The sequence below is a fragment of the Trachinotus anak genome, unplaced genomic scaffold (genome assembly GCF_046630095.1).
Source record: "Trachinotus anak isolate AG129_WGS33_773 ecotype Australia unplaced genomic scaffold, CSIRO_AGI_Tana_v1 ptg000004l, whole genome shotgun sequence".
Lineage (NCBI taxonomy): Eukaryota > Metazoa > Chordata > Actinopteri > Carangiformes > Carangidae > Trachinotus > Trachinotus anak.
This window is the reverse complement of record NW_027273855.1, coordinates 17,584,428-17,602,090: the sequence shown is the minus strand read 5'-3', so window position 1 is coordinate 17,602,090 and position 17,663 is coordinate 17,584,428. Positions and strand designations below refer to the sequence as shown.

General features: G+C 41.5%; 2 protein-coding genes and 1 long non-coding RNA gene across 3 annotated transcripts; 2 read left to right on the top strand and 1 right to left on the bottom strand.

Moving 5' to 3' along the window:
• The first annotated feature begins 375 nt into the window (after positions 1 to 375).
• LOC139620706 (glucose-induced degradation protein 8-B homolog) lies at positions 376 to 3,068 on the top strand. The gene is made up of 5 exons (XM_071476503.1): positions 376 to 506; positions 852 to 981; positions 1,075 to 1,271; positions 1,392 to 1,589; positions 1,976 to 3,068. Exons 2-5 carry the CDS (start codon positions 864 to 866, stop codon positions 2,147 to 2,149), a joined length of 687 nt encoding a protein of 228 aa, XP_071332604.1. The 5' UTR covers positions 376 to 506; positions 852 to 863; the 3' UTR covers positions 2,150 to 3,068.
• A 1,279-nt stretch (positions 3,069 to 4,347) lies between these two features.
• LOC139620707 (uncharacterized) lies at positions 4,348 to 5,328 on the bottom strand. The gene is made up of 2 exons (XR_011690862.1): positions 5,193 to 5,328; positions 4,348 to 5,077 (listed from the first exon to the last, which is right to left on the bottom strand). It is a non-coding gene; the product is annotated as an uncharacterized lncRNA (long non-coding RNA).
• A 407-nt stretch (positions 5,329 to 5,735) lies between these two features.
• On the top strand, positions 5,736 to 15,703 carry slc17a9b (solute carrier family 17 member 9b). Its single transcript, XM_071476502.1, has 13 exons — positions 5,736 to 6,220; positions 6,838 to 7,035; positions 7,405 to 7,544; positions 8,546 to 8,645; positions 8,925 to 9,055; positions 9,190 to 9,286; positions 10,118 to 10,214; positions 10,729 to 10,816; positions 10,918 to 10,952; positions 11,135 to 11,250; positions 12,443 to 12,498; positions 12,664 to 12,693; positions 13,092 to 15,703. The coding sequence occupies exons 1-13, from the start codon at positions 6,087 to 6,089 to the stop codon at positions 13,268 to 13,270; spliced, it is 1,401 nt and encodes a 466-aa protein (XP_071332603.1). The 5' UTR covers positions 5,736 to 6,086; the 3' UTR covers positions 13,271 to 15,703.
• Positions 15,704 to 17,663: the final 1,960 nt, after the last annotated feature.

Genomic DNA, 17,663 nt, shown 5'->3' with positions numbered 1-17,663 from the left:
GTGTTAATACTGTCGCGGCGAGCTTATTGTCTGTATTGTATTCATAGACTGTATATAAAAAGATTGTACTTTATATATTTTGTAATACGATATTATTAATATTGTATATTTTCAAAGCAACTTTATTTAAAACACATATAAGTAAGGTTTCCTGTCCAAAACAGAAGCACACCTCCAAGGATGTTTTCAATTCATCCACAGGGTACAACTAAAGATCAATCACTTATAGGAAGTAATAACAAAATAGTTATTGTTAAAAATGAAAAAAAACAAAACAAACAGGGTTGAAATGTGAAATAACAAATAATATAAAAGGTATATACTGTACAGAGGTCAGATCTCAACTGGTCACACAATTCTTTTAATTTACTGTAGGGGGCAGCAGTGTGCGGGAAGCGTGTGGTTCACGGTCCCGGAAATGAGCAGAGGAAGAAAGAGAAGAAGAAGCAAAAGAGGCTCCCCTCCGCTAGCTAGCTACTGCTGGGAAGTAGCGACACAATTTTCAGGTATTGTGAATAAAGTAACCGTTATATTTGCATAGGGTCGTAGATGCATATCAACAAAAGATAATAAAATAGAACAGCGCTCATTCCGAATGTGTGTATTCGACGTAAATGCACAGAAAGGCGGAAGTTGTCTTTGTTTTCATTCGTGTTGACGAAATTCAGGCTTCAATGTTGTGTTTGTCATCGAAGGCCCCAAATGTTGTGACTTAGGATTTCCGGTGCCGTGTTGCTGTCAAACTGAATAACAAATGACCAAAACAGTTATAACGACATACAATTGTTCTTGCCATGAGTTAAGAATGTGTTTCTGTTAACTGACAAGATAACCATTCTCTACACCTTTAGGATATTATCATAATGAGTTATGCAGAGAAGCCGGAGGATATAACAAGGGAAGAGTGGATGGATAAACTCAACAATGTCCACATTCAGAGAGCTGATATGAACAGGCTCATTATGAACTACTTGGTGACAGGTGAAGGACCATTTTTTTGTTTATAAAGATCAGTTGTGCGTGGTGTTTTGAAGGTGGAATGTGCAGGGTTTAATCAAGGTTTCTCTTCATTAGAGGGCTTCAAGGAGGCAGCTGAGAAGTTCAGGATGGAGTCTGGAATAGAGCCCAGTGTGGATTTGGATTCCCTAGATGAAAGAATTAAGATCAGAGAGATGATCCTTAAGGGACAGATCCAGGATGCCATTGCACTGATCAATAGTCTGCACCCAGAACTGCTGGACACCAACCGTTACCTCTACTTTCACCTACAGGTAAGGTAAAACACAGTGCAGACACCTCACCTCTGTACTTTTGGAAATGTTATTTGTACTGCATGTTTTACTACTTATTTTGGTTTTTTTGTGTGTATGTGTGTACATGTGTGTTTGCAGCAGCAGCATCTGATCGAGCTGATCCGTTTGAGGGAGACTGAAGCTGCCCTGGAATTTGCCCAGTCTCAGTTAGCAGAGCAGGGGGAGGAGAGCCGTGAATGTCTGACCGAGATGGAGAGGACTCTGGCCCTGCTGGCATTCGACAACCCTGAAGAGTCACCTTTTGGAGACCTGCTAAATATGATGCAGAGACAAAAGGTAAAGTCAAAGCATTTTATTAAAATTTCTACTACATTTATCTTGAACTTGGCCCTTTTTTCACTAATATGCTGCACATATATGTCACATGGAACAGATTAGTTAAAAGTGGTGCTGTCGGTGCTGCAATTTTTAATATGGTCTTACAACCACATTTTAAGATTAATTTCATGTGTGTAAATGATAAGATTTTGATGGTCAAAGGTCGTGGTCACAGTGACCTCATGTTCTTGTGAAGGCATATAACTGCAAGGCAGTGATTCCTGCATAAAACCAACTATCTCTTGTGAGTCCCCCAACCTAATGAAAGTGAACATATTAACTCTGATCCACTGTTCAATAGTGAAAGTATTCAAAGCAATGACATGCATGTGCCTGTCTTTCAGGTGTGGAGTGAGGTGAATCAGTGTGTGCTAGACTATGAAAACAGAGAGTCAACACCCAAGCTGGCCAAGCTCCTGAAACTACTGCTGTGGGCTCAAAATGAACTTGACCAAAAGAAAGTGAAGTATCCCAAAATGACAGACCTCAGCAAAGGAACCATCGAAGACCCAAAATAAGGACCCACAGTGAAAACATAACACAGCATTATAAAATGGACACATTTCCTTTATCTATTTATACCCCAACAAACTGACTCATGTAGAGTACAACCTTTTCTTTTTGTAAGGGTTGCTTTTTGATACTTCAGTAAAGTAGAATGTGCAAACTGGATTGATGGCATCTTAAAATGACCTCACACTAAAATAACATGCATACCATTATTTTACTTGGTATTATTATTTACATATTTGTTTATGTAAAATTAGTATTTTCAGTTACACTAGTTTTTCTGTCTGTTGGCAGGGAAAGTTGTTGGCATAGGAGGATGTGAATAAAGCCTAAATTAGGCTGTCACTTTCTGTGTGACCACTTTGAAGGGGTTTGATGTTCAGGGAGAATGGTTGGCTGAGTGTGCACTGCCTCAAATGAACATACTTTTTCCTTACAAAACATACACATTTCAGCTAGTAGCCTCTTAGCTTGTACTCTTTGAAACGGCAATAGCCAAAACAATATACTTGGGATAATTCAAAATACTGTGACCTTGAAAGTTAAATTTAACTTTGGAATCATGTCGCGTTATTACATAAAACATTACAAAAAGATTCAACAATAAGAAAGAAGAGACTAAACTTTCAACTATACATCACAGTAGCAATGAACAGGTAGGACAAAGTAAGATCCCTGGAGTGCTATAAACTTTGCAGCGTTCGGTGACTGTGCAAGCTTAAAGGCAGCCACAGTTTCATATTCTTATAAGATATCACAGATGATATTAAAAGATATGAATGGATAAATCTATGTCCACAGACATGGAGATACTTTTACAGATGGATTATTTACATGTATGGAATAAGTAGCTCTTTTGCAAAATTTGATGTGCTTTTTTTTTTTGCTGGTATATTATTTTGCAATAAAAGTGAATTTTTAAACTGGGCAAGTCACAAAGGACTTGTGGTGTGTTTTTAATTCTCCAAATGTCAAAGTGTGCAGCAGCAAAGGTGGAAAGTAACCCTTCTGTACTATTTATTTCTGCTTCACTATGTTTAAGTGAGAAATATTGTACTTTTAAGACCACTACATTTGTCTGACAGATACAGTTACAAGTCACTGCAGATTAAGATTTTACAGAAAGAATGTGATCAGTATATATCATGTGATGCATTGTTATACTTCCGCCCCTAGCGACAGCCAAGCTAAGAGTCATTATGTTTTCAGCTTGTCTATCTGTCCATCCTTCTGTACGTCCCTCAGTCCCATTCTTGTGAACATTAATTCTCAGTTACACCATGAGGGAATTCCTTCAAATGTGGCACAAACATTCTCTTGGACTCAAGGATGAGCTGATTAGATTTTGGTGGTCAAAGGTCAACGTCACTGAGAAGATTGTCAGGTTATCAATTGTTTTTCATGTAAAATCTTGAAAAGCTAGTGACTAAATCAATCACTCACACTTCATTACAGACCCGGGATTCCAGATAAAAGGCATTACATAGAATACATTACTTACAATAAAAGAACATGGTTTAAAAAGAGCATAGAGCAATGTCCTTCAAAGAGACAACTGTCCTAGTGTCTCCACAGCTGGGGTTGGTTGTATGTAGCGCTAAACCTTATGATAAACCCAGAGTGATTTCATTTTTGGAGTCATCAAGATGGAAAATAAATAAAATTTCTTAGAATGGTTTGTAAAGTATTGACTCCTGTAGCCACAAACATTACACTTGCAACTACACCATAATATTCTCATGGGCTCATCACAAGCTGCTTGAAGCTTGTTTTTCTGTGGTCTGACCACAAGTGTGCGGTATAGAGAAGTGTACAGTATGCTTGAAACAGGGACTTCTTCACTCCATCTGTAAACACACTAAACTAGTGTAAGAGAAAGTTTGCTTGTGCATACATTTCAGACATTTGTCCTCTTTGGTTCTACAGATAATGACAACACTCTTACTGGTATTGTATATGATATTATGTTCCACCCCATACCCAGAACACATAGTAAGCACAACATGGACTAAGGACCTTAACATCAGCTGTACACATAGTATGGTTTACCAGAGTATTACTAATCATGCACACAGTATTACAGGCTTTCAATTGCTTGGACAGGTCATCAATATAAAAAATAAAAGGAACTGGGGACAAAACAACATTGCTAACCCCAAACAGGGTTGAGACATTATCGCACACATGTAAACAAATGAAAACTGAGGAGTTGTTTTTTTTTTTAATTTTCATTTAAGCCACACATACACAAGTCAATGCCATGTTTAGCTTTAAAAGTAAACTGGTTACTAGTGGAGTTAAATTCATTGATTCTACACAACAGAATTCTTTCTAGGACTTTTGTCAGTGAAAAAAATTACAACTTGGCAATTCATTTTCCCCTGGATCATGTCGAACTGTCGAGGTTCAGAGGCAGCAAAGCCTTTTGGAGAGCAGCAGCATCCTCCTTAATGTCCTACTATGGACACCATGCTCCATGCAACCATGCACCGCGATTTGCATATGGTAGACTGATGAACAGATATGTTAACCACCTCCATTGTTTCCTTAAAGCCTTTAGCTTTGAGCTTCTTTGTCACATCACTAATCATTCTGTGTTGTGCCTTTGGAGTAATCTCAGCTGGATGCCCACTTCTAGGGAGATGAGCTGCAGAACTAAACCCTCTCCATTTGTAGACAGTTTGTCTGACTGTGGACTGATGGATATCTAAACTCTCTGAGATGACTCTGAACCCTTTCAGCGTCATGCAAATCAACAATTCTTGATCCTAAGTCTTTGGGGAAGTCTTGTTTTTGGAGGAATGGTTCACCTCAGCAGCTGTTTCTTGCGAATAGCAAACTGAAAATGTTTTTTCTCCAAGTCAAAGTTGCTCTAACCCACACCTCCAACCTGGTTTCACTGATTGAACTCCAGGTTTGATTCCTCCTGACTCCAGCTTGGATAAGAACAGTACAATGATTTGTGTGTTATTATTTGAAATGGATTGTGTTTGTTCATAATTGGATGCAAATTTGACCAAGGACAAATAAAATGGATATAATTCCACTTACTTTGCCATGACACTGTATAATGCAGTAGGCTACCTATTTAACAGTGTGGTGTTACTTTAACTTAAGGACGTAGGTACCTCTTCCACCACCACCACCACCACCACCACCACACTGTAAGGGGGCTGCTAAAAAGTTGTGTTGAATGCAGCGCATTATATAACGATTGCCTGCTAACTCAAAACAGCCAGGGGCAGACGGACCACTGAAAGCAGCCCTTGCAGGCGCTGCGCACATCTCAGCACGGCCGCCGTCACGTCTTCATCCGGCAAGGACAGGTCAGCGAGGACAGTGCACCCTGCCGCTGCAACGATGCTCCCGCAGCCGAGTCACGGTCACATCTTCCGTACTGCACAGTCATGGCTGCTGAGCGGGGGCCGCGCCGCAGCCAGAGGCGTCTCTCCGGCGCGTCGGGTGATACAGTAGCGGCTGAAAGGCAGGTTTAGAAAAGACTAAATCACTTCCTGGTGAACCCTACCGATCGAGAGGAGAACTGCGTGGCCGGCTGGAGGAGGCTGGGGAGAAAAAAAAAAAAAAAAAAAAACTGACACGTGGATTACTCCTCCTAGGGCATCAGGAAAAACAGTCTCCCCTCCCTGTAGCTCAGTTCCGCCTGCCGTCGCCCGCTGTTCCCGTCGGTCCGGCCCTTCGGGTTACATGGATTGAAATGACCCAGAAAATCCCAGATGTGATTGCGCAAATACTTTATGAGAAGGCTCGTCTTTTTCTGTACGCTCACTTTCTTCCTCACTGACTGGTCGACCTGGGGGGGGGAGGAGGAGGAGGAGGAGGTGTGGGGGAGAGAGAGAGAGAGAGAGAGAGAGAGAGAGAGAGAGAGAGAGATTGGAAGTAAATAGCAGAAGCGGTTGGAAGGAGTCTGCCGTTACCTCGCGTTGAATGGCAGTTATTCAAAAATATGGCAAGAGCTATGGTCCAGATTTGGTCTGTCACAAGGAAAACCATCCGTCTGACAAGATCGGAGCCGCTGGATGTCACAAGAAGTGGCCTGAACACAACACCAACTGGTCAAGGTAATGTCTTCTTTTTCTTTTTCTTTTTTTAACTCCTGAGAGAGACATAGATTCAACAGTGCGGACAGTTTGTCGTGTTTACACGCGTCTTAGCAACTCTACAGTCAAACAAATCTCGCCAGGAGGCTTCAAACATGAAGCTAAATCAATATTGGTACTTTGAAGTAACTCTTCGCCCTATAGCCCTTGAGGTCCTGCATCAGGAAGAGAGAGACACACACAGGCAGTTTGTGGCTGATGCGCCTCTGTAGCTTTTCTGCCGGTGAAATGACACGTATCATCTATGGCTTCGTGCTCCAGTGCCCTTTAGGTGTAGTTGAAATGCTACACTGGCTACATGCTCTATAAGGAAGGAAGGAAGTCACACTTCCTTTATGAAAAATGATTAAGCATAAAATGTTATTATACTGTCAGTTTTTGGGGACATTCAACTGTTACATACTGTGTGTATTAGAAGCCATTTTGGCTAGAGATAAGTGGTGGGCAACCAAATTGGGCAAAGTAATTCCCTCCCCCAGTTACATAAGCAATCCCCTATCAACTTTTTAGGTCCAAAGTTTGTCCCCACTTTGTTCAACTAAACTCAAACCATTTCAATCCATTCTCCTCCTGTGCAGGCCAGTGGCGAGGGTATGGACGGTGGTGCTGCTGCTCGGGACATGCCTCCTCTACTGCGCCCGTGTGGCGATGCCCATCTGCGCCGTCAGCATGGCAGAGCAGTTCAGCTGGACCAAGAGTGAGTCCGGCATGGTGCTGGGCAGCTTCTTCTGGGGCTACTGCTTCACCCAGGTGTTCGGAGGCTACGTCAGCGACCGGTGCGTAATGTTTGTCAGGTTGTGAGGTATTTGTGGTTTGAGGGCACTGAATTCAGTCTTTTGTCTGCACAGATGTCTCCCGTGATCACGAATGTTGACAGTGACACCTGTTTCAGCTCCCAGCTCATCAAGTGTCATTTGCATGGGAACATTACTGGCAGTGACGCAAATGGCCCAGTCGTTTTTGTGCACTCTGGACAGATAATGTAGTGAATAAATGTCTTCTCTGCGTTAACTCTTGTAGGTGCACAGTGCCATAAAGAGAGAGGCTGCTTATGTACAAGTCATCCACAGTATCCAAATTGAGTCTCCGCTCAGAACAGTCGGGAGCTGAATGTAATGCAGACCGTCTGTATTGTGTGTCCGCAGGGTGGGGGGCGAGAAGGTCCTCCTGCTGTCTGCAGCAGCCTGGGGGTCGATGACCGCCTTCACCCCGATCCTGGCCCACTTCTGCTCTCAGCCAATCTTTTCCATGACACTGGCCCGCTTCCTCATGGGCCTGTTGCAAGGTGAGATGGGTGGTGTGCCAGTTCAATCACAACTTGAGATTAGGTCATTGATGAAACACGATTGCTCTTTCCGGAGATTGGTCTACGCCTTTTTTTTCCAAGGTCTGGAAGGACACAGCTTCTTCAAAAGTCTGCTGTTTCAGTAGTTCTTAGTTTCCCACTCCCAAAGAATGTAAGATTTGATTTAAAAAATGGTTGGTCTTAACTTACTATCTGTGGCAGGTAATTAGATTACAGGCAGACAACATGAAAGCACACGGACGCATGTTAAAATCCCAATTAGTTAAGTGTATTTCTTGATCTTTCACGATCAAATGTCTCTTATTTGATACTTTGTTCTGCATTCTCTCATGAAACGTTTTCTTTAAAGCCATTTGAGAACTAAAACTGACATGACTTGCATGTATTCACTGGAAAGACAACAAATTAAAATTGAAAACGTTTTCATAATTAAAGTTTGATCTCAGCTGGGAATTCCAGATTCTGCTCACTTTGATCTGTAGCCTAGTTTTTATGCACTGCCACTGGCCTTTTTTTTTTTTTTTTTTTTTCTTAAGACTGTTTGCACTGTAAAATGAAAAACATTTTAAATCAGCATTTTATCTAAAGAGGAAACTGATGACCATTGCATTTATTGACTAATCATATGACATTTATAGACCTGTTGGTGACAGCATAAATAACGGCATTGTCACCATTCGCCATTTTTACTTCGTCACTTGTTTGTCTCGCTTGAGATCACAGATGAGTATTTTTCAAAGACGGGGTGATCTAGGGGTGTCTTTGTTGTCCTTATTTTTGGAAGCAAGCTCTTGTTACAAAAACACAGGTGCTGCTATTTCGGGATTACAAATAATTCAGCTCCTGCTTAATAATTTGCCATGTTATTCGTACTGCCTTTTCCCCTCAGATTTAGATGGGGTGGTTAAAACTCCCACTCTTACTGCCCCTTTAATTCTTTTTGTGACAGCGGCTGATTATGTTTTCGCTCTTGATCTTAGGAGTTCATTACCCTTCTCTCGCGAGCCTCTGCTCTCAAAAGGTGGTGGAAAGTGAGAGAGGCTTCCTCATGAGCACCGTGGGTAGTGGCTCCTACCTGGGGTGAGTCAAGCATGATGTAATAAATAGGGAATTGTGGGAATGGGACAAGTGTTTCTCTCTAGAAAATCACTGTTGTGACCCCATAGTCACTTCTAATACCTTTTTTACTGTTTAGACATATTCATTTCATATCTGTATCCAGATGTAAAGATGTTTTACTACACTCAGGCTTATTTATCTTTTAGGCTCATGTCATGCCATGTATGTGACTCATCAAGCACTGAAACATCTAGTTGAAAGGGTGTGGTTGTGTGTTTGTTGTGACCTTTTTTCTTCCAGCACGCTGGTGATTGGAGGGGCTGGCTCCCTTATGTTGGACCTGTATGGCTGGGAGAGCGTTTTCTATATCTCTGGTCTCCTCTCGGTCCTGTGGGCCTACTGCATGTGGAAATACCTACTCAAAGGAGAAGGCAAGGGAGGCTTTAGCCGTGTTGACAGTATCCGCTGTGTCACAGCATGCTCCTATCTTGTAGCTGCTTATTTGTATAATTGGAGTCAGTGTCCTCTTGTATGCCCACGTGCCTGCGTTCATCTGTTTTTGCAGGGCCTATCATCACCCTCGAGTCCCTGGGAAGTGGTGGGCCCCAGTCCAAACTGTCCAAGAGACATTGGTTACGGCTCTTCAAACAACCTGCCGTCTGGTGAGATAACATGAAAGGATGTGTGCATGAGTGTGGGTGTGAGTGCATGTGCAAGCCCCTGTGTGTATGTGCGCATTTTGTATTCTGTGTAGCTCCTTCGTCCATATGCACAGCTGTTTGTTTGTTCTCATATACAGAGCTTGAGTCTGGCAGTACTACTATAATCCTGTGGCTATATTAGAGCTACTCTATAAATCTGAAATTCCAGTTTGATGCACATGTTTTTCAGAAGAATAATTTCGGAGGAAGAATGTAGAAATGTATAAAAGCATATCTGAGTCTTGACAGATCATAATTTAGTAAGGGCGTTTCTGTAATACAGCTGTTTCTGTGGAGTCAGATCCAACTTTTATATGTACCAGATTTGAAAGCAGCAGATCTCTGGTTGCCTCAGCTGTCTGTTAATGTCTCTGCTATTGAGCTCTTCCATGTCCTTCCAGTCTCTCCCTATGGCCTAGATATTTATATACTGTAATGCAACGGATATGCTCAATTTTCAGTGACAGGAAGAACCTCTGTGGTTTTATTTGATGTGTCTTATCCGCCTTGAGAGTAACAGATCAGACGGTAGTTTGATGGCTTTGGGATTAACATATTCCCAATCTCTTCTTGCTTTCAACCACATGCTACTTGCCTTAACGCAGATATGATTTAGAAAGGAAAACAATAGGCGTCAAACAAGCTGCACAGGGCCAAGTGTCTGTCAAAACAGTGGGACAGTGCTCAAACAAGTAGGGCATTGTCTTCGTAAATAAACAGCCTTTGGTATGTGTACATTTTGGTTGCAGTGCACTTATTTTGACTGTTTGTCTCTCGTCATTTCCTGACCAGTGCTGTGATTGTTACACACCTTTGCACAGCGAGCACCTTCTTCACTCTTCTGTCGTGGCTGCCAACGTTCTTTAAAGACACCTTCCCTGATGCGAAGGTAAACACCTTTTCATCCTCCTTTTGATCACATATTTGACATCAAGATTACCGGGGCCATGAGGGTTAAACTAAAGAAAGACTGCACCTTTATTATTAAACTATAGAAAGTCTACAGCATTTCCTGTTTCTCTGCGAGGCTGCACACAGTCATAACGGTGCTCTGAGCTGACTGCTAGCGCCGGAAGGCTAACTTGCCAATGTTAAGCGGCTGTAACATTTACCAGGTTCACCATCTTTGTTTAGCATGCTAGCATTTGCTGATTAGTGGTAAACACAAACACATTCATGATTTAATGGTGGTGCTAGGAGAAAAGCCGTTATGATACACCTTCTGTTAACCATGAATGTCTGTAGATAATATTGTGCCAAGCTGATCTTAAAACTTTGGCCTGCTGGTGGCACTAGATAAAAGGTGATGATGAAAACGACCTCACCAAATGACAGAGTGCTTGATGTTCCCTGCTGTTTCTGGTCAAGCTCATTCACACACAAAAAATGTATCGTCCCTCCAGGGTTGGGTGTTCAATGTCATTCCCTGGTTTGTGGCCATACCCTCATCCCTCCTCAGTGGCTGCCTGTCTGACCACCTCATCAGTCAAGGTACAGCACCCGAGGGCCTGATATCAGGATGATTAGTAAATGTAGTTTAATATTGATAACTGTCTAGCTGCCTGTCCTAATTTCTGTCTTGATCTCCTCAGGCTTTGATACAGCCTCAGTGAGGAAGTTGATGCAGGTACAGTATTTGACAGTTGCTATGCTATCCTGTATATATGTTACCTGTTTAGTTTCTTTATGTGGATTTCCTTCCACTCGCACAAAGTGTATGAACGTCCTCTTTCCTCTTGACTCTTGTACATAATGCATTCTGTAAGGTTTTGATTTATGTGTTTTTGTGTGCGTTCATCCCTCTGTTAGTTTTTCTCCATGGGTGTGTCCAGTGTGTTTACCCTTCTTCTGTGTGGCAACACCACCTTCCCCTGGGCTGTAGCATTTGTGTCTGCCACCATGGGCCTCACCACCTTCAGTCACAGGTACTGGCACCCACAACGTCCTCACACTCTATCTCTGGCCCTCAAACAAAACACCTTTCTTTTAGATTTAAATGTTGTGTTCCCCAAGTGTAAGTTTGTCAGTTTTCTGTTTTGTATTGCTGTTTTGTATGTTCCCCCTTGGTGATGCCACGTGAAACCATTCAATTAATTTCCATCTCTATGCGGACAGCACCACATAGCAGCCTCATCAAATTTATTAGTGTTGTGCCGCCTTGTTTCAACCACTTAGAGGAAATTGCAAAAAGCAGGACCTTATTATTCTTTATTTATCCTGGGAAGGATCTTGCCTACTAAAAATGGGTTATAAATGTGTACTTAAATCTCAATATGACTAAACAATTTCCAAAAACACTCACCAGACCTATCCTTTCTAGTGTGAGTGTATGTCCTTCACTTTATTCCAAAATAAGAGCACGATTGCATACTAACAAAGGGTGGGTAAACACTTGGGTGTGGTGCAACTTAGATAGAACCAAAGAATGTGAAACCATGCCCACAAATATGAAGAAGTGACGAGCGCTGACACTGTATGACCTTACAGTTTATTGTGTTTTCTCTTATCTGGTGCTTTTTCCTTCTAAATATCATCTATAATTTTATATTTGAATTTTCTTCCTTGGATGGATTTTTAATTCTGTATTGAAATGCAGTACATGTCACATTTTTAATATTTATTTATAAACAGTAGCTGGTCTCTTGGTCACTGCTTTTATGTCATTTTACAATATAATTGTAGTGTTATGATATTATTTAAAGTTTTATGTAATTAATATTTATTAGTCAGTTGGTTAAGTGGTGTAAAAACACATTTTATGTTAAAGATATAGTACTGTTCCTCCAGTATTTTCAATATGTATCCAACTGTTGGTTAGAATGATGATCTTACTTCCTCAGAAAGAAAATCATTTTTTAATTCAGGTTCCAGACATGTAGAATTTATTCAAGGAACAATGTAGGTACAGTCGATGATTGCAGGCTGGACAGAATATAATTTTCTCATGATACGTTGCCCTGGCCACAGACCTTTATTTTCTCTGCTGTGGTTCTAATCTTTTTATGGCTGTGTTTTTTTTTCTGGCTGATTACTGGTTTTACTTTGAGACAACTTAGGATGCACATAGTCAATTTATCACCTTATAAGATGAAACAGTTTATGACATGTCTTCCACAGTGGGGTGTCTGTAAATGTTCAAGATCTTGCACCTTCCTGTGCTGGAGCATTATTTGGTAAGTTTAAAAAGAAAGGTTTCCAAAATCTGTGAAAACTTTTTATTAAATTTTCATTATTATAAAACCATTCAGCACTGACCTAACAGATCTTTTTTTAAACCACAGTTAAAATTTTAATGAAGTTTTCAATTTTACATGTGTATATCTGCATTTCTTTTACAGGTGTTATGAATACATGCGGTGCTTTCTCAGGTGAGACATTGAGAACAAACACCTGTGATGAATCTTTCACTAGCAACTGCTAAATTATTGTTTTTGCCTTTAACAGTCTATTAAGTGAAATAATTCATTGACCTCCCTCTAAAATTAAAACTTAAAGCTGACGTTCCAGCTGTCAGTCATGATGGCTCCTGTATGCGATGCATATTTCATCAAGGGAGAATGATTGAGTTTGTGTCAGATGAATAATACAGGGAACAGAGGATGACAGCTAGCGGTCCTGTGAGGGACGTGGCGTGGACTGTGACACCTCCTCTGTGGAAAACTGAACTGAACTTCCACATGCAAGCTAGTGTGTGCTGTCTTTGTGATAATATGCTTTTAATGGTGACTGTGTGTGTGTGTGTGTGTGTGTGTGTGTTCCTGTACAGGGGTCCTAATGGTGTATTTCTCGGGGTATCTCATCGAGGCCACAGGCTCGTGGGCATCTGTGTTTGCCCTCATCACCACGGTCAACCTGCTGGGCCTCTGCACCTTCCTGGCTTTCGCTGAAGCCCGACGGGTCGACATTGACTCCAGTAAGGTGCGCCACCACAACATCCACATCTAAATCATTAATCATCAGACGCACCAGAATGCTATTCCCAAGGAAGAGGTGACCTCGGGCAACCAGCAGCTGGGACATTATCCACATTGGAGAACTGGGCAAGGGACAGCAAGCGGTGCATGGATAAAGCCTGCATATAACATCCAGGGAACTTTGATTGACTCCGTGTCGGGTGGAGGAAGTACTGTAACAGTTACTGATAAGCACACAGCAGAGACTGCCCAATGTCACTGAAAAATCTTAGAGAGTTGAATCCTTCAAAAACACAGCTGTGTCAGTGGATGCTGTGTGAGTTCAGGGAGGAAGACTGCAGTACCTCCAGGTCCAAGCTCGTCCAGCAGATGGTGGTCACACAGTTGCTGGGCTACTGTTTACGCTTGTTACAGAATGTGTTACTGAAGTCACAGGGACTGTCATCCTAAAAAGCAGTAGCTCACTTTTTTTTGTGTGCGTATCGAAGGAGCTGTGAGAGTGATGGATGTGTTAGTCTCAGGAGCTCTCTGACAGCTGTGACAGACCAAGGTGGTGTGTTCCTACCCTGCGGGAATGGGGGAGGCGGTGTTTTTGACGCAGGGAGAGTCCTTTAGAGTCTTTTATTACTATGCCCCACTCACCCATCTCTTAGAGAACTGTCTGAGTGACACCTCATTACCCAGCCACTAATTACTTGGCAGGCGCGCTAATGTCCTGTACAATTTACCTTCTCCGGTCCCCATCTCCATGGTTACAAGCTCATCTTATCGTTACAGTTCAGACGGGGTCATGAAAAGCTTTATTGCTACAAGGCTTTCAATGAGCACATTCTCCCTGATTGTTGTCCTGAAGAATATGTTTGGAGTCAGATGACCAAAGGTTATTAATTATTTTAATTTCATTTCTATGTGATTGCATGTAATAGACATACCTCACTTAATTATTTTGTGTACTTATATATTTATATGGCTTATTGATTTCCTTTGTCCATTCCAAAATGTTTTGAAAGAAGAAAAAATATATTGAGTTAGATAATAGAAAAAGAAATATATCAGGTAAGATGGTGGAAAATGATAGTAAGTTATCAAAAGTCTGATGCAGTATGGAAACTCCCAGTAGTACTCCTCACCTTTTCTTCTTTTCTGACTTGCACTTTCCTGTCTAAGGAGACAGCACTTGTGGAAAGAAACTTGTCCAGATAATCACCCCCACCCTTATTATCACACTTAACATCATTGTTACTAAGCCTCTAGACAGGAAGTGATGTCAGTATTTGGGAAGGAGCTTGTTAGCAGAGGAAGGATCCCATTCACTTGTCATGGCGATGTCAGACAAAGTGTCTTCACACTCTGTCTTATTAAGGCAATTTTAAATATCATGTTGCATGTTCCAGTCCACGTTACACACTGACATGCTGATTGTTGCAGGACAGGTGAGAAGATTAAAAATAATATCTTGGGTTCAGTTCAGTTGAGGAACTGGAGAATGTTTGGTGTAATGTGCAAAGTCTGTAGCAACATAAAGTTAGCTGCATAGTTCTGGCTGAATGTTGAAACGATTGTAGCAGTTTTGCAATTTCTGTTTTACATGTAGAAGAGTTCAAAATCCAATCGAGATGCTTACTGGACGTGTGTACCTTAAATCTATGCATTTATTATTTTTGTGCCTAATTTAAGCAATGAGAACTGCAAGATACGTTCATTGTGGTCATGCGGTGTCATTGGTGATTGCATTGCTAATGTTTGCCTTGTGTGTAGGAGTCGCTTTTGTGTTATTTGTCATTGTTATTTACATACAAAGGCACATAGGCTCATGTTTTCTTGGATGTTTGTACAGGCACTTGGAAGTGTGTCTTTTGGTTGGACATTCTGTCTTTACAGATCTAATTTCTGAACTGTCTGTTATGTTTCTTACATTGTTACACACAGTGGTTACAAATATTGGGAATAAGAAATTAACTATACCATATAGCATAATTTATATTTTATGTTCATGTCGCTTTGAATTTGTACATACACTATGTTTTATAGTGATTGCACATGCCTAGAGCTTTCAGATACACACTTAAGTCTGTTTACATAAGTTTGCTGTACAAAATAATTAGCCCTCAACATTTTTTATTTTTTTGGGGGGGGAAACCATTGCCACACATTCCTGAGATGTTTAACTAGCCTTAGCAGATATGGGTTATTTACAGTCATCCTTTTTTTGTGTGTGTTACTGTGCTGATGTCATGTAAAATGAAAACATTTACATGAGAAATCGCTGGAGTTCTGCTCACCAACATATCTCACTGTAGGTTCCTGAAAGCCTTCTGACAAATAGTTTTTAATAATGTGTAAGATATGTATGATAAAAAAAACAAACACATTATTGCAAGAAATTGCAGCATTCTAATGCTTTTAAGATAAGTTGTATTTGAAAGCATATATTAACTTTGAATAAAAATATATTTTGTCAGCATTGTGTGAGTGCTTTCAGTTTGTTGTGCCATCCGCATGTATTTTCTCTGTAGTGCCACAGAGAGGCAGCACAGTATCAGTGATGAGGAGAGCACATCGTGCCATCGAGCCTCCAAACACTTCACAAACATTTTCTGTCTGTCTGTTTCTTATGATCTCATTTCAAGTTTTTATTGAGAGGACTTCCAACTTACAGCAAAAATTACCCATAATTCCACAAGCATTTTTTTTTTTTATACACCTACATGCACTACATACTGGTCAAGAATGAAAAGAGGTTTCCCCACCATGAAACAGAACCATTTATCAGTTTAGTCAGTTCAGTATGTGGATCAGCTGCTGAACAGGTTCTAGTGCAGGTCTGTCCTGTTCACACTATCGGCTCACTACGGGCCCAGATCCCGAGTCCGGGCCAGCAGGACGTATGTGATGGCACCATATGGCAGGATGCTGCGTGCCATGTTGGCTAGCTGGCACTGCCCACGTGTGAATGGCCAGACGCTAGTCAACCCAACCCACTCCTCCTCATGGGACTGAACGGCTCAGGTTGCCATGGAGACGGGTGGCTTGTGGCTGCCGCGTGGCAATGAAAAGAAAGGGAGGGGTCACAAGTGAGTGAAAGTAACAAGTCAGATAGAAGTCAGTGGAGTGGAGTGGAGCGAGTTGGCAGGGAGTTTGGCTTTTAATGCACAGTTCATACAAAAAACAGCCACGGTCCTAAAGAAGTGGTCAGTCGCTTACTGGAGCGCTCTCACTGACAAGAAACGGTGTTGTAAAAGCAGACATAATCATGATGAGTGGCCCACTATTTAATTAGCAGAGATGAAACACTGTAAGGGAGAGGGGAGATAAACCCTCCCCCAGCTTGTCGGCTGGTAAGAGTAACCTAGTAAAGGCAGGCCCCATCAGAGAGCCAGAGATACATGTAAATGAAATAGCCCCATTAATTAGTAATTAACATCAAGTTAATGACATTTCACTGTGTCGCCATCTCATCCTGTGTCCTTCCTCTGTGGTGGAGGGGCTGTCTCTCCGGTCCCTGATCTGAATGCTAATTAGTACAAAGCTAAAGTGCCATATAGGGCTACCTAATAATATAGAGGCCCAGTTTAAGACTGGTCATTGTGTGGGGAGGATTAATCACTTTGTAGTAATAGATCAGGAGGCTTTATAAGTCTGCCACTCCTTAGAGGGCTGCGATATTGAGGGCCATTGACAGGTTTTATGTGCTAATTGCGTTGCGCCTGTTAGCCTAATGTTGGGCTATCCCTTATGACTTAGAACCACTTTTAACCATTCTCCTAGTTTTCCAAATGTTTCCGGAAACATTTTCTGTGAGATGAGCATAGAATGGTTTGTTATGTGAAGTCTGATTATTTCAGCACCTTGCCTGGTTTGATTGAGTTTGAGGGCCCGGCAGTGGATGCAGTCTCATATGTTTTGGGTCCCCTCCTGAGCCTAAATCAGCTTGGTGACAGAGGTAATTTCACATGATCTGACTGTAGTCAGACGCAGCATCTCTGTGAAGCTAGATGAAACATGAAGCTAACACTCTGTACACAGCGGTCTTCCTGGAATGGACAAGAATGTCAGCCCCAAAATACAGGAAATGTATTCACACATTGATGTGTGGGGCTATGTCCTGCAAAGCTAAACTACGCTTTGAGTCTGCCACAGTTTTCTGTGCTTCCATTATTATTTCCTCTTCTTTTCTTGTTATGAACACCACTCTCTGCCTGTCTGTGTCTCTTCTCTGCTGCCCTCCTTCTTTTTTCTTTTCCTTTCATTCCAAACTCTGTTCTGATACATAATTGACCCTTTAAAGGGATCCCCTGATGCTAAAGCACATCCACCATTAGCACACCAACACACACATACACACACAACCAAATATGTTGATTTCTGTCAATTAAACCCCATCAGCTGTTTGCCTCCTGCTAGACATATGGCCTGTGTTAAAT